Below are 21873 nucleotides of genomic sequence, written 5' to 3'. Positions count from 1 at the left end.
AATCTACAAAAGAAATGAAGGGTGTTGGAAACTACACATGTTGGTAAATGTATATAAATTAAAAATGTTCCCTCACTTTTGAACTCTTTAAAAGGTAAAGGACTACTCATCAGAAAATAATAACAATGAACTGCAGTAATAATATGTACAGTAAACTATAGGACAAGAATATCACAAAGAGGGAGATCTGGATGGTTCAGTCATTGGGCATCTGCCTTTGGCTCAAGTCACGATCTCAGGGTCCTGGAATCAAGTGCCACATCTAGCTCTCTACCCAGTGGGGAGCCTGCTCCTCCCTCTCCCCCTGCCTGCCACTCCCTATACTTGTGCTCTCTAATAAATAAATAAGTAAAATATTTATTTAAAAAAAAAGAAAAAAGAAAAAAAGAATACCACAAAGACCAGGACGGGGAAAGAGAAGATGCTGCTGAAAGTTTCTCATACAATATGGAAGGTTGGCTGATGCCACTTGACTTGACATGAAATATATAGTTTAAAGCCCCAAAAAACTATAATAAATAAAACAAAGAGCTGGCTTGATGAATCAGTGGAGATAAAAATGGAATCCTAAAAAAATCCTCAATCCAAAATAAGGCAGAAATATGAGAGAAAGAGAAACTAAGAAATGAGCTAATTAGGAAACAAGTAGTAAGATCGCAAATTTACACCCAGTACTATTAATATTACATTAAATATAAGGGTCTCCACATTCCAAATAAAAGTCAGAGACTGTCCTACTTAGTAAAAAAAAGTTAAGACTCTACCATATGTTATCTATAAGGAACCTATTTAAATATTAAGACAGGGTAAAAGGCTGAATAAAGGCACACCATAGAAATAGTAGAGAAGAAAGCTAGTGATGTTTGTGATAGCATTACAGAAAAAACAGACCTCAGGACAAGAAATATTACCAGGGATAACAAGAGACCCTATACCATGACAACAGTCAAAATACCAAGAATAACATAATAATCCCAAATGTGGATATATCCGAACACATGAAGCAAAACCTGAAACAAGGAGTAGACAAATCCACAAGTATATCTGGGGATTTCAACTCTCTTGGAGTAACTGTTAGTTAGAAATGAAGGAAAATGACTGCACATAAATGAACAGACAGTGGACAAGATCAAGCAGCCTAATACACATATAACTTGGTTCCCAGAAAAAGGAAGGAGGCAGAAATATAGTGAAAAAACTGCAACTTTTTGAATAATAAACATCACACTTCTAAAATCACAAGCACCAAAAAATATCATAAAGGAAATTAGAAAATGGTTTGAACTTAATATTAAAACATAACCTTTCAGAATTTGTGGGTTCCATCTAAAGCAGGGCATATGTATAGCATTAAATGATTACATTAAAAAAGAATAAAGGGGGGGGGTGCCTGGGTGGTTCAGTGGGTTAAAGCCTCTGCCTTCAGCTCAGGTCATGATCCCGGGGTCCTAGGATCGAGCCCTACATCAGGCTCTCTGCTCAGCAGGGAGCCTGCTTCCTCCTCTCTCTCTGCCTGTCTCTCGGCCTACTTGTGATCTCTGTCTGTCAAATGAATAAATAAAATCTTTAAAAAAAAATAAGAATAAAGGTTTAAAATCAGTATTTTAAGCTTCCACCATAAGAAAGATCTAAGAAGGAAGAGCAAATTGATTCTAAAGTAAGAAGAAAGGAAATCCTATTGCTAAAAGCAGAAATAAATAAAACAGAAAATAAATACAATAGAGAAAACTAATGAAACAAAAAGCTCATTTTTTGTAGAAATGAAGAAAAGTGATAAAACTTTAGACAAAAGGATTTTTTAAAAAAAGGATACAAATTATCAGTATCAGGAATGAGAGAAGGGGATATCACTACATATGCTACAGATATTAGAGGGATTAAAAATGATGGAACTCCTTTAGTGAGGCAAACAAACACCCTAAAACATACAAAGAACCGAAGTCCACTCCAGAAGAAACAGATAACCTAAAGTATCTATTACAAAAATCAAGTTCATATACAGGCACAAAGAAAAATCCCATTATGAGTTAACTGGAGAATGTGACCAAATATTTAAGTAGTAATACAAATTCTATGCAAATCATTCCTGAAAACAGATGAGAGAAGAACATCTCTCATTTTATGAGACTGGCATTATTCTGATCCAAAATTAGAGAAAACCACTTCAGGAGAAGAAACTACAAACCAATATTCCTCATAAACACACATATAAACATCCTTCACCAAATATTAACGAACTAAATACAGCAATATATTTAAAAAAAAAAAAATATCGTCACTAGGTGGAGTTTACCCCAGAAGTATAAGTTGAGGTTAAAAAAAAAAAAAAAAAAAAAGAAAGAAATCCAATCAGTGCAATTCCCTATACTAAGAGAAAATAAGAAGAAAAATGATCTCTATGGATAGAAATACACATTAAAATGTGAGAAAATTTCAGAGGAGCCTGGTTGCTCAGTCAGGTAGGTGTCCCACTCAGTTTCGGCTAGGGTCATGATCTCAGGGTCATGGGATTGACTCTGTGCTCAGTGGGGAGTCTGCTTGAGATTCTCTCCCCTTGCCCCACACCCACATTGTCTCTCTCTAAAAATAAGCAAGTCTTTTTTAAAATGTGACAAAATTCAATAGCTACTCTTGACACAAACTCTAAGCCAACTAGGAAGAGAAGGAAACTTCCTGGACCTGATAAAGGAAATCTAAAAACAAACAAACAAATAAAAATCTTAAGTCTGCTGACTTGATAGAAACAAAGAAGATTTTAAGGAAATACTATGAATAATAGTATTCCAACAAATCACATAATCTGGATGAAATAAATTTTTTTCAAAGATTTTATTTATTTGTTTGACAGAGAGAGACACAGCAAGAGAGGGAACAGAAGCGGGGGGAGTGGTAGAAGGATAAGCAGGCTTCCCACCGAGCAGGGAGCCTGATGCTGAGCTCGATCCTGGGACCCTGGGATTGTCATATGACCTGAGGTGAAGGCAGATGCTTAACAACTGAACCACCCAGGTACCCCAAACTCTTAGAAAAACATAAACTACCAAAAACCAATTCCAGAAATAGAAAATCTGAACAGACCTATAGAAGACTGAATTAGTATTCAAAATATTTTCCACAAAAAGAAAGAAAAGCTAAGTCCAGATTCTGATGAGTTCATTAGTGAATTCTAATGTTAAGGAACTCTTCACAAATTGTTCCCAAAAACAGAGGAGGGAACATTTCACAATTTATTTCACGAGGAGAACATTATTCTGATACCCAAATCAGACAAAGAAATTACACGAGAAGAAGCCACAGGTCACTATGTCTTAGGACTACAGACACAAACATCTTCAATAAAACAGAGCAGACCAAACCCAGCTATAACAAGTGGGATTTACTCCAGGAATACAAAGTTGGTTCAGCGTACAAATAAAACACATTAATCGAACACAGAACAAAAACCACAAGATCATCTCAACAGATGCAGAAAAGACATCTAACAAAATCCAATACTTTTTCATGATAAAAACAATCAGCAAACCAGGTACAGAAGGGACCTTTTTCAACCTGACAAAAGGGCATCTCTGAAAAACCCACTGTTAAATCACATTTAATGGTTAAACACTGAAAACTTTCCCCCTAAGATCAGGAAAAAGACAAGAATATCCAGTCTCACCTCTTTTAATCAATGTGTATTAATGATTCTAGCCAGGGCAAGGAGGAAAAAATACTTAAGAATTTCAAAAAATCATCCAGATTGGAATGGAAAAAGTAAAATGATCTCTATTTGCAGGTAACATGGTTTATGGTACATGAACAATCTCATGAAATACACACACACACACACGCAAAACTATTAGAACTGATAAGTAAGTTTAGCAAGGTTGCAGGGAACAAGATCAACATATATGAAAAAAATCAATTGTATTTCTTTATACTAACAAATGACCACCCCGAAAATTAAACTAAGAGAAGAATTCCATTTTATAACAGCATCCAAAAGAATAAAATAGTTAGGAATAAATTTACAAATGAAGTGCAAGATTTAGTACAATGAAAACTAAAAACATGGCTGGAAGAACTCAAAGACTTCAACCAACGGAAGGATATTCCATGTTCATAGACTAGAAGATTTAATATTGTCAAAATGGCAATACTCCCCAAATTAATCTAGATTCCACATGATCCCTGTCAAAATCCATGCTGGCTTTTTAACAGAAATTGACAAGCTAAGCCTAAATTCACGTGGAAATCCAAGAGAGGCAAAATAGCCAACATAATCTACAAAAAGAACAATGTTAGAGGGCTCAGACTTCCTGATTTCAAAGCTACTGCAAAGCCACATACTAATCAAGACAGTGTAGTACCAGCATGGGGACATACAGATCAATGGAACAGAATTCAAATTTCAGAAATAAAACCTCACATTTATGGACAACTGATTTTTGACAAGGGTGAAAGGACAATTTAATGGGCAAAAGGATATTTTCAAAAAATGGTGGTAGGACAACTGGATAGCACATGCAGGAGACTAAGGTAGGACCCCCACTCCCCCAATAACTCACACAAAAATTAACTTGGAATACAGTCATAAATGTAAAAGCTAAAACTCTGGTTTCTTAGTTAAGATGCCAAGAGCACACATGATGAAAGAAAAAATAAATGGACTTCACCAAAATTTTAAACTTCTGTGCTTCAAAGGCCAGCATCAAGAAAGTAAAGAGATAACCCGCACTACAGGAGAAAATACTTTCAAACCATATACCTGTAGAAGTCTTATATCCAGAAGATGTAAAGAACACTTACAATTCAACAATAAAAAGACAAAAAAAAAAAAATTTAAAAATGGGCAAAGGATCTGAACAGACATTTCTACCAGGGAGATATTCAAATGGCCAATAAGCACAAGACAAATGTTCAATGTCATTACTCATCAGGAATATACAAATGAAAATCTAATGAAATACCCCTTCGCACACATTGGGATGGCTGTAACAAAAAATCAAATCATCGCAAGTACCTTGAACAGGTGTGGAGGAATCACACCCCTCACACACTGTTCACAGGAATGGAAAAATGGTACAAGGCCCTTGCAGAAACAATCTGGCAATTTCCACCTAAACATGAGTTATCATGTAACCCAGAATTTCCACTCCCAGGTGTACACCCAATAGTTAAAAACATATATCCACACAAAAACGCATACTTGATAGTTCAGAGCAGGTGTGTTCATAGTAACTCCAAACTGGAGAGAATTTAAGTGGCTATCAACTGGTGACAGGATAAACAAATTGTGGCAGGGCCAAACAATGGCGTCCCACTCTGTAATAAAAAGCACTGGTTACTGATGACACAGGTTCATCTCTAAAGCATGCAAAGTGAGAAAAGCCAGACACAAAAAACTAAATGCCATGTAATTCCATTTATATAAAACTCCAGTAAAAGCAAAACTAGAGCCAAGGGAAGCAAAGAGTGGCTGCTGGGGCTGGGCTTGGAGAGGGGACTGGCCACCACGAGGCAGGAGGGAACTTCTGGGTGGATGCGGTCATGTTACACATCTTGACAACAATGGTGATCAGATGACCATCACATGTCAAAGCGATCAAATCGCACTCTTCAAATGGGGGAATTCCATGTATGTAAAATTTTATCTTCATAAATCCAATTTTAAAATGAATGAAAAGAAGCCCATCCCGACATAACAAGAGTGGGTAGCTCTGAGTAGTGAGATCATGGCTTCATTTCCTAACTTCCCCACAAGTTCCCGATTTCTTTGAAGGAGTAGATATTACATTACATTTATATTACATTAAAAATGGGGAAAACACATGTTCTAGAACAGAAACCAGCCGCCGTTCCTGTTGCCTTTCTCCACCAGGGTACACAGTTTTGAATCGGGCTCTGCCATGGTTGTGGGCTGGGAGCTGGAGCTAGCTGCTTCAACTTTCTGGGCCTCGTTTCCCCCCCTTAACCAAAATGCTGGCACAGGGCAAGCTGTAGGCTGATTCCCCTATCCTCTAGGACCTAGAATGGAGAGGACTCAACCCAGCAGTGGAGAACATCATCCAGTATGAGCTGGCTCAATCAACTTTTTTCTCCAGATCCCACTGATACTGCCTCTGATATGGACGAGGTACTTGGTAAATGCCCGTGAAAAGGCTTGATTTACAGCTTGAGTAGAAAATAACGTTTACTCGGTGTGGCTACTCCCTAAGTCCCACAGGTGCACATGCCCGGCCCCATCAGCAAAGGACTGGATGAGAAGCTGGAGTCAAGGCCATCTCGTGGGGAGGGGCCACTATAGGAAGCAGCTGTTGGGAAAAGAGGCACCTGTTGCTTTTCAGTATCTGAGACTATACCACGACCCTCAATATGGGACAGATGTCATTATCAGTCCCCTCACCCAGCCTGTGAGAGCGCTGACTGGCCCACTTCATGGATTAGAAGCTTGAGACCCAGTTGCTAAAGCAGCTCCAAGGGAAGGTCTGGGACTGGGCAAGAGCTCATATGATGTTAGATACCTTTTACAAGCTCTGCAACTTTGGGCCAGTGATTCTGTTCTGTGAGCCTCAGTTTCTTCATCTATATAATGGGGATGAGAACGTCAGCTTGTTCAGGAGATCTAATGGCATAGCCTCATCTGACCCATAGTAATTGCTCACTAAATGTTAGCGATCGCTGGTATGATGACTCCCAAAACATATTCTGGAATGGACACCAGGGGCAAGACAAATTTTCCTACAGCACAGAAAAGAAGTTTATTAGGGGGAATTACCCTGTGCCGTTCAGCAGCCTCTTAATGAGATTGGTGTTATTCGAGGCTGATCCCCCTTATCAGCGACACCGTGAACTGCACAGATCATGACGCTTAATTTTTCTCTATGGAGTCAATCCTTTAATCCCGACTCAGCCTGGCTGGGATTCAGGCTGGCTTTGCACTGGATTGCCCGTGAGGCATTCTTTGCCAGCAGTGGACCAGAACAAAGCAGCCCAAAGCTCTCCCTAGAAAACAAGACGGGAGGCCTGGGAGCCGCAAGGCTCCACAGGCACAGCCTCGATTTGCATTTTAATGGCCTCCACCCCACTGCCTGAGCACCCAGACAGACCCTCCCCTAACAGGCCTCAGCTTCCAGAAGCTGGCAGTGGGGCAGGTGCAGGGTCCTGGTTTCAGAAGGGGAGTCAGCAGACACTGGACTGTGGGAGTCTCTGGTCCAAGAGGTGTGCCTGTCACTGGTTCCCACGGGGTCAAGTCTGAATGCCTTCAGCGGGCATTCGAGGCCTTCCATGGGGAGGGATGGTTGACGGCCAAGGCAAGCAGGAGGGGTGAGGCTTGTGAAGCCTTGTGGGAGGACAGCCGGACAGGACAGGTCTCCGAGATGGAAAAGGCTCAGACAGGGGGACACGTTTACTGCCCGGGGCACTCGGCATGGCAGTACACCAGAGCTTGGAGTTCACATGTCCTGGCTGCCACAGTGGCTCTGCTCTTGATTTTAATGAGTTTGTTAGAAATAAATAATAGCGCCCCTCCCCTGAAGAGCACGTGACCGAGTGCCGAGGGGACAGCGCTCACGCAATGACTGCACGCCGAAGAAGGGAATGGACAGACACAATGAACGAAGAGGGGACATGCTCACAGAACAGAACAGCCCCTGCCTAAATGAGGGTCCAGTCCTGCTTCCTCTGTGCAGGTCAGGCCAGCCCTAAGAGGGGCACGAGCAGTAACGGTCACCATCCCAGACACGGCAGTGACCACTGCTTCTACACAGCCCAGTGTGTCAAGGATGTTCCTCCTACTTCCAAGAATCCCCCACCCCCACCCCAGGAGGCCTTGTAGAGAGGGGTGGCAAGGATGGCTAGCTGAAGCCCCAGGTTCCCATTTCTCCCGAAATGTCAGGCTGTCCCTGGACAGTGGCGCTGGGCGTGATCCTTGCCCCTGGAATGTGGGCACATAGTACCACGTGTCACTTGTGATCCAAAGTGGTATAGGAGGAAGTCTGTTGCTCTCCCCGCTGCCCCGTCTGAGACAGGGAGACTGAGGAGCCACGGGGAGGACAGAGCTTCAGTCACCATGGTCAAGGCCAGCTAGCCCGGCCACCTGCATCAGGCTGCGCTGGGACAGCAGAAGTCAGTGATTACGTGAAACCACTGCGACTCTGGGGCTTATCCACTATCACACACAGTGGCATCCGCCTGACCGGAACAGAAACTGGACCAGAAGCGGGGTGCTGCTGAGAAAAGACCCTGAAAACGGGAGGCGTGGCTTTGAAAGCAGGATGGTAGAGAGGAGGGCACTAATACCACATACTTGTAAGGTGGCTGCCCAGCTGATGAAAAGGTCGCCTAGACAATGAGCCACTAGCCAGGAGCTTGTCCCCGGTGGCTCTCCTCATACTCCCTAGATTCATGGCAGGGCCGAGGACTTGCCAGCAACGCCAGCGCCAGGCCCTGTCACAGACCTACAGACCCCAGCATCAGGGTCGGGGGCCTGGGGCACGCTCCAGTCTGAGGACTGCTGCTGTCATGTCTGGGACAGTGTCACAGTGAATGTACCTCTACTTGGAGACGGGGCTTGGGCCCAGGCTACCCTGGCAGGATGCCTCTGCCCCGTCTAGCTCCCGCCTCAGCTCCCCGAGATCTCAAACCACACTCCCTTGCCCCCTTGAGGTCCTTCCCAGTCAGCTCCTACGGTTATGCTCGGGGGCCAGAGCCACAACCTTCAAGAAGCCTTCTTCAGCTCATCCCCCTCTCTAACTGGGCGCCCACCACCCTCTCCAGCACAGACCTCCCCTGTGGGGCCCCAGGGCTCCCTGAGGGCAGGTCCCAGGTCCTATGCCCATTTCCTGAGAAGGCCTGGCCTCCGGGCAAGCTCTGGGGGGCAGGGGGCGGGAAGAGCACTCGGGAAGGCCCAGACCAGGTATTCCCTTACCTGCGTGGGACTGCATGTGCTCCAGCAGATTGTTGTAGAATTGGAACTGGATCCCACAGGCGCCGCAGGTGTATGGTTCTGGGACGGGAGGGGGAGAAATGAGGCAGCTGCGTTAGTGGCAGCACGACCCTGGATGCCCGGGAACCGGCTGGGGCTCTGCGCTCAGAGCTCTGGGCCCAGCCTGTCTGCCCCTATTACTAACTGCTGAGGGAGAGGCTTGGGGGAAGGAGCAGCAACGGAGGGAGGAAGACCTGCAGAAAGAGACCGTCTAGTTCAATCACACAGACATTTATTGAGTGCTTACTGTGTGCCAGGCACTGTTCTGGGCACTGGGGAGGGGAATGGGGCAACACTAACGGACCAAGTGCTGTCCTGGGACAGAGACCATGTCCCGCATGCCCCACAGCCCATCCTCGGCACGCAGGAGTGCAGACGTCCCCGCGGAGGAAACAAAGACGTGAGTGTATGAATGAAACGAAAACCAGGTGAAGAGCACAGAGGACCCTAAAGGGAGCGGGCAGTGAGCGGGAGAGCAGGGTAGGAGGTGGAGAAGGCCACAGGAAGGTGAGAGGACACAGGACAGGTGAGGACAGGGAAGACAGTGCGTGCGGGACAGAACCACGTGCACAGAGAGACCTCCCACCTCTGTGTCCCCAGAACTCAAGTCAATGCCCGGCACAGGGAAAAGTGGAAGGATGAGGAAAGAAGGGGATCAAAGAGGAGTAAGGAAGAGACGTAAAGGGTGGTTGAGATGGGCCTGGAAGAGATGTCCTGAGGCCGCCCCCATGAGTAGCTACGGGAAGGCCTGGGTTCCTCCTAGGGCCGGGGGTGGGGCGGGGGGTGGAAGCAGGATGCCTGTAGTCAGGCTCTGCCTTGTCCCCTATCCGGACTCCCCCTCCCATCTGGGGCCGGCCCCTCCTCCTGCCTCTGCTGGCTGCCAGCTCTGCCAAGGGGTGGCCCAAGGGCAAGGGCTCTGGGGAAGTCCTGAGCAGGTGGCTGGCTGAGTTCACTCCCTGCCCTGCCCTGCCTTGCCTTGCCCTCTCCAGCCCCCCATGGGACCGTCACTTACTCTGTAGGAGAGGGAAAGGATTGGAAATCAGGGGACTTGCAGTTTCTGCAAAAGAGAAACAGTTTAGCTAAGTCTCTTCCCGTTCTGGTGCTCTGAGATGATTGTCATTACTTCTGTTCTCAGGAAGCAGTAAGCCATCGGGGCTCTCGGAGGAGGAGGAAGAGGATCTGAGAGCCAGGCTCACATTCCGGGCTGCTGCTAGGGCACCAGGCAGGGCAAGGTCAGCCAGGGCCATGTCTCCAGGACACTCTCAACTCTCAGAGAGTGAGCCCACAGAGTTTGAATGAGGAAATGTCCCTGTGTGGCTGCCACTTAAGGAGAGGGAACTGGGAGCTGCTTCTAGATCCTGGCACCAGACAGCAGACCAGCCATGGGGAGGGCTGTGCTGGGACAGGTTCTGCTTCTTGGCATTGTTAGGTGAGCCTCAAAGGCAAAAGGCAGCAGGCGTCCCTTACAGACTGGGGACCTGGGACCGTGACCGACCTCTCCTGGGCCTATTTCCTCATCCGGAAAATGGGGTTAATAAGAACACTGACACCCCGCCCCCGCCCCGGGGCTGTGGTAAGGATGAAAACAGGGGAGACACAGACAGCTCTGAACACAGGCCAGGCACATAGTAAGCGCTCAATAAATGGTGGCTGCTGGCAGCCGCATGTCATGCTGTCCTCCAGGCAGCAGTGCTGGAGGACTGAGAGGCGGGGGGTCCAGCCTGGCTGCTAAGGGGCGATGGCGCTCCCAGTCCTGGCTCTCCTGCTTCCTGTGTGGCCTCGGGCAAGCCACCCTGTCGCTCCTGGCACTGCCTTTTGGAGACTGGGTCACATGTCTCAGAAGGTGAGCGGCCCGAGAAAGTCGGCAAGCTCTCTACGGTTTACAGGGCTACACAGACATTCTCAGCCCCCAGCACAGCCCATCTCCCTCGCTTCTCCTCGGGGCACTCCCCACGTCGCCTGGTTTAGTTAAAATGACCACTGCCACCACCGCCACCAGAACACCAGCCCGCCGCCACAGGGACGTGTGTGCGAGCCCCGCTTCACAGCGCAGGGGAGGCGAAGTGGGCGCCGGCCCCAGGCACCAGCTCGGAGGTAGAGCCGATGGGGATTATGCTTCGGCTCGAGATCAGAGCTGGAGCTCGCCGTCTGGGGCAGAAGCGTCCACATCCAAGTCTGGGCTCCTGGCTGTTTCATGACAGCCCCAAGTGCCCGCCCCGTCTGTGCCCAGGCGGTGGCCAGCACGGTGCCAGGCACATGCCAGCCCCTCACCTGCTGAGCTGAACTGCAGCTGCATGGAGGTGGGGAGGTCCCCTACCTTAATGTGACCCCAGCATCAGAACCGTTTTCCCATCGTGCCCTGGTCGTAACTGTGCAGGCGGGCTTGCTGCGCCTTTCTCAGACAGGGCCCCCCAGTGCCCTGCTAGGCTAGCGGAGGATCCGTCTGGGGAGAGCGGCCTTTGGCTGCTCCAAGGTGCGAGAGGAACGCCGCCAGGGGGCACCAAAACACCACCAGGAACCTCAGCCAAACCTCCTTCGGAGGGCAGAGGCTGGCAGAGGCCCTTTGGATGGCCTCCGGTTCAAAGTGGGACCAGAACTCACGGGTCTCTGGCTCTTTGGCTACAGTTCTCTCTGCCACAACCTCCTTTGCCTGTCCTGGAAAGAAACTGGCTGCAACGTTTACTCTAAAAACCCAGCAGTAGCTCTCTCACTCCTCCCTGGGCCACCTGCATCAATGCTGTGGGCAATGGGGAGGGTGACTCCAGGGAGACGAGAGCAGCAGTCCCCGAGATGCCCCGAGGCCCAGAGGCAGGTCCCTGGAAGAAAACACCCTTCCCGTGTCTGCCTGGCCCCGGCCCCCTCTTAATTCCCTGCCCATTGCGTCCTCCCAGGAACAGCATAAGGGACCATGAAGACCCCAGCCCAGAGCGCCTGCCGCCTCCCCGTGTAGGAGTAGTGGAGGCCACAGCACAGGATGGTTGTCACAGGGCACACTCACCGCTGGAGTTTTGGGAACTGCTATTTGTCTCTTCAAAGTGGTTTTGTGCTTTGCCTTCTACTCTCCGACTGAAAGCGCTTTCTGCTGGGTGGGGACAGGAGAGAGCGAGAAAACACCGGTGACTGGTTAGCACGATGAGGGCCAAAAGGAACTGGCTTCGAGGCCAGGGTACCCGGGAACTGCCTGGTCCAGGGTCTGGGAGTGCCCAGGGCTTTATGTGGGGACCTTGCAGAGCGAGAGGTGCCGGGACCCCAAAACAGACCTCCAGTTCCTTGGGCTCACCTAATTTACCTGATACCTCATCAGGCAAAAGATACCCCCCCTACAGCACCCAGCGTGGGTGAAGGGGCAGGCATGGGGGGCACACGTGTGTGACCTGAATGCCCACATGAAATCCAGCTGAGTGGGCGGATGGCAAACGGACCTGGGTCTCCCATCTCTGGTTAAGGAGCCACATGTGTGACACTAAGTCATTGGGACCTGCCACCCGCTACTTCCTCAGCCAGAATCTGCTGCCATGGGCTCCACCAAGGAGCAGGGAGGGTGATAAGACTGTTTTCTGGCAGTGGCTCCAGCAGAGCGGGAGGGCCAGACAGCAGATTCCAGATCTACAAGCCAAGTGGTCGCTGGGTGGCAGGGAGGGCATCCTGGAGAGATGGTGTGACAGGCAGAGCGGGGGCAGCCGCACACCCTGACAGCCTGAAGACCAGAGATGAGGTCTGCTCTGAATTCACCAGCGGAAAGGGACTGGATCCTTATGGGATTCGGGGGCATCTCCACCTAGAGGGGGCACCTTCCTGGCACCGTGTGAAGAGATGGGATCCGAGCAGGAGCAAACAGACCAGCTTAGCTCCCACCCCTGCCCCCTGTGGAAGGTCCCGAGACAGAGCTATCAGAACTTGAAGGCAGGTCTGCTTTTCCCAGTTGCTCCTGGCACAATGGGGCTGCAGCTATGCCGGGACATAAACGCTTCTGGGAGCAAGTCTGGTTGGGACAAGCAGCTGACCCAGTCCCTTTTAAGGGGAAACAACTCACACAGGGATATCAAAGGCTCTGAGAAGCTCCACCAGAAAGAGACCCGCGTGGTTGTGCAGCCTTCCCAGATACATTTAGCCACTGAGGCCCATTTTAAAAATTCATTAGTATCCCTCAGAAATGGTGATCCCTGGAGCCCACTTTGGGAAATGCCACCACCACCCAGCCCACCCCACATCAGAAGGACAAGTGCTCAGACCGTGGGGGCTGGGGTTCTGCACGAGGATGGGGCAATGGGAAAAGAAGCCCCAGGAGGCTCCCTCAGGCCCTGCTCCATGCTTGGGCTCCCAAGCCCAAAGACGCCTCCCGACTCCGAGGCTGTTGATGGTATCCCAAGAAGACCCGCTCTTCAAAACGTGTCTGTGAAATGCCCGGGCTGAGAGCTACCCATCGGCTCACCTCAAGGTACCATCTATAAATCAGCAAATAACGCCCCTCAATTCTTTGTGTGGGGTTGGGGGGGTGGGGTGGAGGCTCTCATTTACTGAGCACCTACTACGTGGCCCGCACAGTCTGCACACCTGATGCCTGTGGTCTCCCACAGTCCTCCCGATGGTGCTGTGACAGCCACACTGTCGTTCCCATTCTACAGGCAGAAAGGCAAGTGACACTGCCCAGTCCTGGAGGTGGGTATATGCTTAACCCACTGGGTGGTAGAAAGAGGAGAGTTCGTTGCTGAGACACATGCAGTCTCCTGAAGAGGGTCTGGGGTAGGGATGGGATTCCTTTCTCCATCTTATGTCCTGTGCATTCCTTCAATGCTTCCCCACCTGCGGAGGCGTTCCATAAAGCCTGACCACCATCTCAGTAGGACACAGCACCACAGAGCTGACAGTTAGTCCCCTACTGCTCAGCGGACCATGCAGACCGGGAACAGCTACCCCCGAATCAGCACCTTGGGCCAAAAAGCCAGGGGCAGTGCTCCAAGGGGAGCGCTGTGTGTAGACACACTTGTACCCAAGGAGCACGGCCTGTGAGCGGGACAGGAGCGAGGACAACTTCCAGATCTGATGGGCAGGGCCCTGCTTATCCCCTGCTGTCCTCTGCCCCGGGACCCCCAACACAAGCCTTCCAGGTCACATGGAGGCAGCCAGAGGCACGTCCCATAGTTGGCTGGATGCTTACTATGGGGCACTGAGGTCTGAGAAACATGAGAGACCACAGGGCCCTTGTAGGCACTTCTCTGCACAAAACGGTCAATGCACAAGCTCCCAGGCACAAGGTCAAGAGTAAAAGCAAGACTTGAAAGCCAGGATCCCATTATTTAGTTGAGCCAGTATCTACCGTTAATGAGCCCGTGATGACCAGTTTGCTTCTAACCAATGTATGACTGCTGTTGCAAAAACACAACGGCTCTTGGCTTTTCTCAGCACGGTGCCTGAAAAATCATTACCTTCAAGGCTGACGGACTACTTACTCCTCTTCTGAAAGACCTAAGCACAATAAACTTATCCTCAAACATTTTGAAGAATCAAATCTTTGCCCAAAATTGAAACACAGAGGAAAGGCAAGCCCAACCTGCACCTGACTGTGTGGCGGGTCCAATCTACTTGTTCACTAAACCCGGATCTCAGTCTGATCGCTGGTGTGGCTCTCTGCTGGCTCTGGGCCTCCTGAGGGTGCGGAAAGGCCCACAGCTCCAGAAGGACAACATCGTCACTCTTTCCTCACCCCGCACACCCTGGTAGGCAGCCCAAGGCTCAGAGCACCCAGACAGGAATGAGGATTCCTGACAGTCGCCACTCAGCAGCTGCTGTGTCTCGTCAAGTCTTCCCAGGCTGCTGTGGCTGCTGTGTACCCTTCACTGCCTGGTCCCCACCTGCAGCCACAGACTCAGAACACACCGCAGCTGGCGTCCACTGCTTTCTTGCTGGGTTAGGGCCCACGGAGGGGCTTCACAGGTAGTACCAGGCAGGGGGAGGCTAAGAAAACAGAGCTCTGCTTCATGGGGAGCAACTCTTCTAGAAATGAGTTTTCAGATTTTTTCAGGAAGACGGGGGGATGCAAACTCATGCCAAGAGGGTCCAGGCAGGTGATGTAAATGGATGAGCAGGGCTGGATGCGAGACAGACAACAGCGAGATCACAATGAAAAATGACACCTGCCACGTGGCCACTGTGTTAGGGATGCAGGAGGGAGTGGTGAGGACCACGGAATATTGGGCAGTGTGTGCTCTCTTCAAGGTGGCTGCTGTGGCTCAGCCCCCCGCCAGCGGCTGCCCTCTGGGGAAGCGGGCCCAGCACTGCCAGAGCGGACTTTCCAACGTCAGCAAGAACTCAAATGTCTTATGCAAAATCTCTTAAGTCTCAAAGGCTGGCAGTTAATTTAAAAAGAAGTTTTAACTCCTTAGGCTATGACTTGGGAAAATATAGTATCCCGCTTAAAAAAAAAAAAAAAAATTGCAAACTGTCACATACAAACTCTCTGATTTAGAGTAAGAAAACTGAGGCCCAGAGAGGCTAGGTGGCTCGCCATGGTGAGAGCCAGCCAGCTAGAGGCACAGTTGGGACCCAGACCTGTCCCAGAGAGCCACGGGACCTCCACTCGCTCTTGCAAGGGAACAGTGACCCCAGGCACAGCTGTGGCAGGTGGGAGTGGGGTGGGGAGTGGAGGAAGTGCGAGCATGACAGAGGCCATCGGTACCTGCGGTCGCCTTGCTTGCCGGAGATCCCGAGTTGGGAGTGCGGAACGTCTGGGTTTGGGTGGCTGGAGGGGTGCGGTGTAAGAGGGCGCCACATCGGACCACGGAGGCCGGAGCTTTTTTCCCCGACTGGTTCGTCTGGGTCTTCGCTGCCACGAAGCGTGGAGACGGGGAGACCTCCGGATGTGAACACTCAGAGCCCGTGTCTGGATCGTCCGGTGGCTCCCACCCGGGGGCAGTACCTGAGAGGGTCATGCTCTCAGTCCCCGTGGGCCCTCGGAGCCGGCCGACTGAGTGGTCTCTTGGGCCACAGAACCCCATGCTCAAGGGTCAAAACCTCTTCTTGGTCCACAGAGGGCAAAGGCTCTCACTCTCTCTCGGAACCTAAGAAAGTCCAGGATTCTAGAACCTTCCCCAGCTTCTCCTTGAAGGAAGCCTGATCATCAACTAACACACTGACCAGCTCACTGGGAGGGCTCCCCCATAATCCTAGACCAACCCAGGCTCTCAGTGCCTAAGAATGCTGCCTATGACCTGTTGGAGCATGTGAATTAGTCAACCCAGGCCAAAGAGCATTTTCTAGAACACTGGCTCCGAAGCCTTTTCCTTCCAAGGCAGGCTGGCTCAGAAGGAAGGACAGAAAGCAGACAGCCGGGGACACGCCAGGGTTGCCTGGTGGTGGGCCGGGGCGGGGGGAAGCAGAGGGGCTCCATGGAGCCCCAAGGTTTTAGGGGGAAGGGGTGCTAGAGACTTGCTGCTCTCAGGGACAGTGCGTGAAGTCTACGCTGCTGCTTTCATCAAAGTCAGTGCAGTGCAACAGTTCCCTAGTGGTGTCTGGGGAAGTCTGGGTCACCATTTCCCAGACCCCCTGCCTCCCTCCCCTGAGTTCTCTGCAGAAGCCAGAGTCTCTGAGAACTGGGGGCTGACACCCAGGTGGTCTCCACCTCTGGCCATCCTGGGCGGGCAGCAGTCTGCCTCCTTCATGCCGCCCGGGGCCCTAGGCTGAGCCCTGAACCTGGCCGTACTCCCCACGTCCAACACAGAACAGGAGAGGGGAGGCAGTGGTCTTCTAGCTCAATGGCAACTCTCCCCCGCGAAGGCGAGAAGGGGACTAGGCAGCACGGGAAGGGGCTTCTTCAGTGCTGCTGCCCCCCTGCCTCTGGGGGGTGGACAAGGGGCCTCATTATACCCCTGGTCCCAGGACAGTGTCCCCATCCTGGGCATCAGACAATTCACCCACTGTTTTCAGAGCCAAACAATAAAAAGGCACTTTCTGACCCTCTACCTTGGGCCATTCCTGGCAGCCATGAGCAAGCCCTGGCCTAGGGAAGCAGGAAGCAGGGCTTCTTCGTGCAAGGCCACACAGGGACCCACTCTTCAGCCCGAGACACTGAAACATGGAGATGAGCTCAGAACACTCGGCTGGCCCCCATCCTCTTGGAGGTACCCCCTCTTCCATTCACAGTGGTGGCCAGATGCCAGGAGCTGGGGGACACTCTGGTCACAGCCCTCTTAATTAAGCAAGCCCTCACCCCGGCCCACCCTGGCCCCAAGAGGAGTTCCCAAGGCCACTGTCCGCAGAGGATATAGGTGTCCCTCACCTTGTCAATACCCATTCTCTGGACTCTGGCTTTCTTAATCACAAACTAGAGGTCTGGGTAGGGAAGGACACTTCCCTATGTTCCCTCCCTCTCTCTCTCTCCCTTTTGGAGCCAAGGACCTTAGAGGTCCCTGGAGGCCAATCTAAAGGGTGGCTTGTCTCACCATTTCCAAATGTTTTTAGCCACAGAACCAGCTACATACCACACTCCATGGTGTGTGTCTAGAGCTCTAGTTCTGAGCTCCCCACTACCTCCCTGAAGCGGAGTTTGGGGACCGAACGTGCAGCAAGATGAACCCACCTCCGGATGCCAGGTCCCTGCCCCTTCCGTGGTCTTGGCTTCTTTACTTCTCCTCTCTTGACCTTAGCTCCTCCCGACCTGTACCCCTTTTGTCCACCAAAAAAAGTGGTGTGCCGGCCTCACAGGGATTCTACGAGAGGCCAAGAACACACAAGCTCCCAGAAGTCCTGTGAATGGTACAAGGCTCTTCACGTGTAAGCAGCTACTACTGGGACTTGGGACAGATAAGGAGATGGAGGCCCAGAATGTTCAGTCAGTTTAGGGTCACATGGCAAGTCCGTGTCAGGATTAAGACACAAGCTCAAGCTTGTCAATCTACCCGCACAAGGCCGTGTGGTCCCCTGTGCCATCCACTCACACATCCCAGGAACCTGGGCACAAGGGACAGAGAATTTCTGAGCAACACACTGAGCACATGGCTTTCATTCTCGAGCTCCAGGCTCTAGCCTGAAGGATGGTTTCTAGAAGGCCCTCCGGAGCAGTTCTTTTCAGGGTCTGTAATTCCTGATGTCAAAATCCTGGCCTGTGACAGCCTCTGCCTCCCTGATAGGGCAGGGAGCTCGGGGACACCCACGAACCACACGATCCAGGCAATCTTCAGGCACCTGGCCTGGGACCGGCTCACCTCTTGCCTTTCCCATTCTCTAACACCTTCTCTCTTCCAAGCCTAGCAGCTCTGCACATGTCATATTCTTCTGGAAGGATGCTCCCTCCAGTTTTCACCTAGGTAACTCGTGCTGGTCTGACACGAGTGTCACGAGTGTGTCAGACTGGTACCCCTGCCGACACCTCACTCAGTCATGGATCTTTCAGTCTTTCAGTCGCCCCTCTCCTCCTCCCTTCCCAGAACTGATCACCACCTGTACTGACACACGGTGTGATCTTTCGAATGGGATCTCTTTCCCCATTAGTCTTAATGTTCTGGGAGGGTAGACGCCGCCAGTGAGACCCAACCATGCACTCAAGACCTCGCACATTCCCTGACACACAGGAAGTGCTCAAGATGTGTTGTGGGATCAGAGAAACACCACGTGAACGGCCAGAAAAGCACAGCACACCAAAGACGGGATGCTGGAGAGGAGACGTGAGAACCTAGCCCCTGGGTCACCCTCCCATCAGCCCCCAAGGCATATCTAGGGACAGATAGCCCCTTGGAGCTCAGAGAGGTATGGGAACCACTCTGCGGTCACAGGGCAGGTAGGGACAGAGCAGGATGAACTTTGCAGACTCCTAACTCCTTTCACTCAACAGTCTGCTCCATCTGTGGACCTTCTCACACGGAATGTTATCAGGCTGCAATTCCTACCCAAGTTCTCACTGGGAAAAGAAGAGCGAGCTTCAGACAGACTGGCTGACAGAACACCCATGAAAAGTTTACATCTGGGAGATACTTAAAAATACAAGGGCACTGAGGTCTCTCCTTTCTGTAAAGCCAAAAATTCAATAGGAGCAAGATCAATCAATCAATCAGAGAACACAAGGATTCCAGAAAAATAACCATGGGGTTACCGAGAGTGCAGAGAGAGCAGGGGGTCTCCCTGACACTCTCATGGGGCAGAAGAGGGTGGAGAACCATCTGAGGCAAATGGGAATAGCGTGCTCAAAGGCTGGGGGTGGGATTGTGGGGGTCGTGGCCCAAGGGGAGTCTCATCTGGGAATGCCGTGTCATGGGTTTTCATTTTAGTTAGAGAATGGGACAACTTACTCCTCCGGCCATCCCAGAGTCCCCAGTGTAGGACTAAGCCCTCCTCCAGATTCAGCTGTAAAGCTGGGCAAAATACACAGAACAGGGCAACGCAGGGCTGTGATTCACGAGGGAAGACCTGATGTGTGATCACTCCAGTCTCTGCCTGGCGATCTTCCGGACCACGGCACAGGAGTGGAGCCCAAAGAAGGCACTGCTGTTGGGCTGAATGGGGGAGGCAATGGTCAGAGTTCAGGGCTTCTAAGGGAGCTGGAATTAGCAGGACAGAATTACAAAGAGGAGGGAATTTTGAAGGGGAAAAAAAAAAGAAAACCTCCAGAAATGTACAGAGGGAACCCCTTAAAGTCTTAGACTAGACGCCAGAATGATTTGTACAGAAAAAGCCTCTGAAAAGTCTGGCAGGTAACCGCTACTGAGGGCTGTTAGCTGAGCAAGGATTCAGAAGTCTCTCAAGATGAGGAGATGTTGTCTGAGTTCCCATCTGCCAGAGAAGACGGACCTTGCTGAATACCTCGAGCATTTAGTCGGGGACCAGAAAGGTCAGGCCGTAGAAGGATTATTCCAACCCTAGAATAAGAACAACTGGAAACCCACCCTAACAGTTTAAAAACAAACCACTGAAGTACAAAGCTGATCTGTAAGTTAGGTAACCATTTGCCATAACAAAATTCAATACTTTTCAAAGGAAGATAACAAAATCCAGATGCTCAACAAAACACTGCAATGTGCAGCCCAGAATGAAAAACTACTTGTGAGGCAAAGCAGGAAAATATGACTAATAATCAAGAGAAAAATACCACTTAACAGACACGACAAGGATGATGGGCTCTGCTGACAAGGGCCTTAAAACAGCTTTCATAGATATGCTCAAAGATTTAAAGGATAATATGAACTAAATGAAAAAAAAAATGCTATAAAAAGGAACCAAATGGAAATTACAGAGATGAAAAATAGGATAGCTGAAATGAAAAATTCACTTGACAGATTTTTCTAATAAAAAAGATTGTGGGGGCGCCTGGGTGGCTCAGTGGGTTGAAGCTTCTGTCTTCAGCTCAGATCATGATCCCAACATCCTGGGACTGAGCCTCACATCGGGCTCTCTGCTCTGCAGAGCCTGCTTCCCCTCCTCTTTCTGCCTGCCTCTCTGCCACTTATGATCTCTGTCTGTCAAATAAATAAGTAAAATCTTTTAAAAGAAAAGATTGCATACTAGAGAAGAAAAGAACAGCAAACTTGGAAGAAAAGGTACTAGAAACCATCCAAATTGAAGCTCGAAGAGAAAACAGGAGCTTCATCACCAAATGGTTTAATACACAAACAAATAAAAAGTCTCAACAGCAGAAAAAAGATTGGGTAATAAGAATATTTACAGAAATACTGACTGAAATTTTCCAGATCTGATGAGAAATATAAACACCACTGAACCACAAAACTCAAATGAACTCCAAACAGGAGACACACACAAAAAATTATACATTATAATCAAACTGGTAAAAAACAATAACACAGAGATATATTTAAAACCACCCAGACAAAGAAGACACATTAAATATAGAAGAATAAGAATGATCTTTGACTTCTCATCAGAAACAACATAAACCAGAAGATAAAAGAATGTCATTTTTAAAGTGCCAAAAGAAAAATTTCTCAACCTAGAATTTCATATGCAGGGAAAGTATCCATCAAAAGGATAGCTAAAATAAAAACATCTTCTGGGGAGCCTGGGTGGCTCAGTGGGTTAAAGGCTCTGCCTTTGGCTCAGGTCATGATCCCAGGGTCCTGGGATCGAGCCCCGCATCCGGCTCTCTGCTCAGCGGGGAGCCTGCTTCCTCCTCTCTCTCTGCCTGCCTCTTTGCCTACTTGTGATCTCTGTCTGTCAAATAAATAAATAAAAATCTTTAAAAAAATAAATAAATAAAAAATAAATAAAAAATAAAAACATTTTCAGTTAAGCAGATCTTTCACCAACAGACCTACAATTAAGCGTTAAAGGAAATTCTTCAAAGAATAAGGGAAAATGATAACAGATGGAATTTAGATTCATACAAAGGAAAGAAAAGGAAGTGGTAAATATGTTAGAAAATTAAAAATATTTTCCTCATTTCTTAGTTAAAAAATAATTCACTGTTTAAAGCAAAAAGAACTGTTGGGTTTATAACTTACATACACATAGACATATCAGAAGAGCACAAAGGACAGGAGAGTAGTAAATGGAAATGCACTGTTATAAGGTTCTAGATTATTGTGATGTTTTGAATTCATCATAGACTGTAACACATTAAAGATCTCTATTATAAACTACAGAATAACTACTAAAGAAAAAGAGGAGGTATAGTTGGAAAGCTAACAAAGGAAATTTTTAAGTTCTCAATTAATATTAAAAGAAGACAAGAAAAGAAGAAAAAAATGAACAACGATATGGGACAAACAGAAAAAACAAGACAAAATATACAAAATACAAAAAATATGAAATACAAAAATCCAATCATATCAATAAATAATATTAAATGTAAATGGATTAAACACTTCATTTAAAAGGCAGGGATTACCAGACTAGAGAAAAGAGTGAGAACCAACTATATGTACACACTTCAAATAGAAAGACACAAAGATTGTAAGAAAAAGATC

The 21873-nt window shown here is 48.9% G+C and overlaps 1 protein-coding gene across 19 annotated transcripts in view; it reads right to left on the bottom strand.

The window, feature by feature from the left end:
• The window catches only part of ZNF618 (zinc finger protein 618), a 186955-nt gene that overhangs the window by 12166 nt on the left and 152916 nt on the right, over positions 1 to 21873 (bottom strand). For 5 of the 19 annotated variants that reach the window (XM_047700304.1, XM_047700309.1, XM_047700306.1 and 2 more), the window contains 4 exons: positions 15642 to 15881; positions 11964 to 12047; positions 9978 to 10022; positions 8909 to 8986 (listed from right to left, as the gene is read on the bottom strand). The exons of 2 other annotated variants lie outside the window; for them this stretch is intronic. In XM_047700304.1, coding sequence (XP_047556260.1) covers positions 8909 to 8986; positions 9978 to 10022; positions 11964 to 12047; positions 15642 to 15881 — 447 coding nt within the window. The remainder of the gene's footprint in view (positions 1 to 8908; positions 8987 to 9977; positions 10023 to 11963; positions 12048 to 15641; positions 15882 to 21873) is intronic. 12 more of the 19 variants (XM_047700307.1, XM_047700312.1, XM_047700313.1 and 9 more) reach the window with 7 other exon arrangements.

The sequence above is a fragment of the Lutra lutra genome, chromosome 13, assembly GCF_902655055.1.
Source record: "Lutra lutra chromosome 13, mLutLut1.2, whole genome shotgun sequence".
Classification (NCBI taxonomy): domain Eukaryota; kingdom Metazoa; phylum Chordata; class Mammalia; order Carnivora; family Mustelidae; genus Lutra; species Lutra lutra.
Note: the sequence above shows the minus strand (reverse complement) of the source record. Positions and strands in the feature narration are given on the sequence as shown.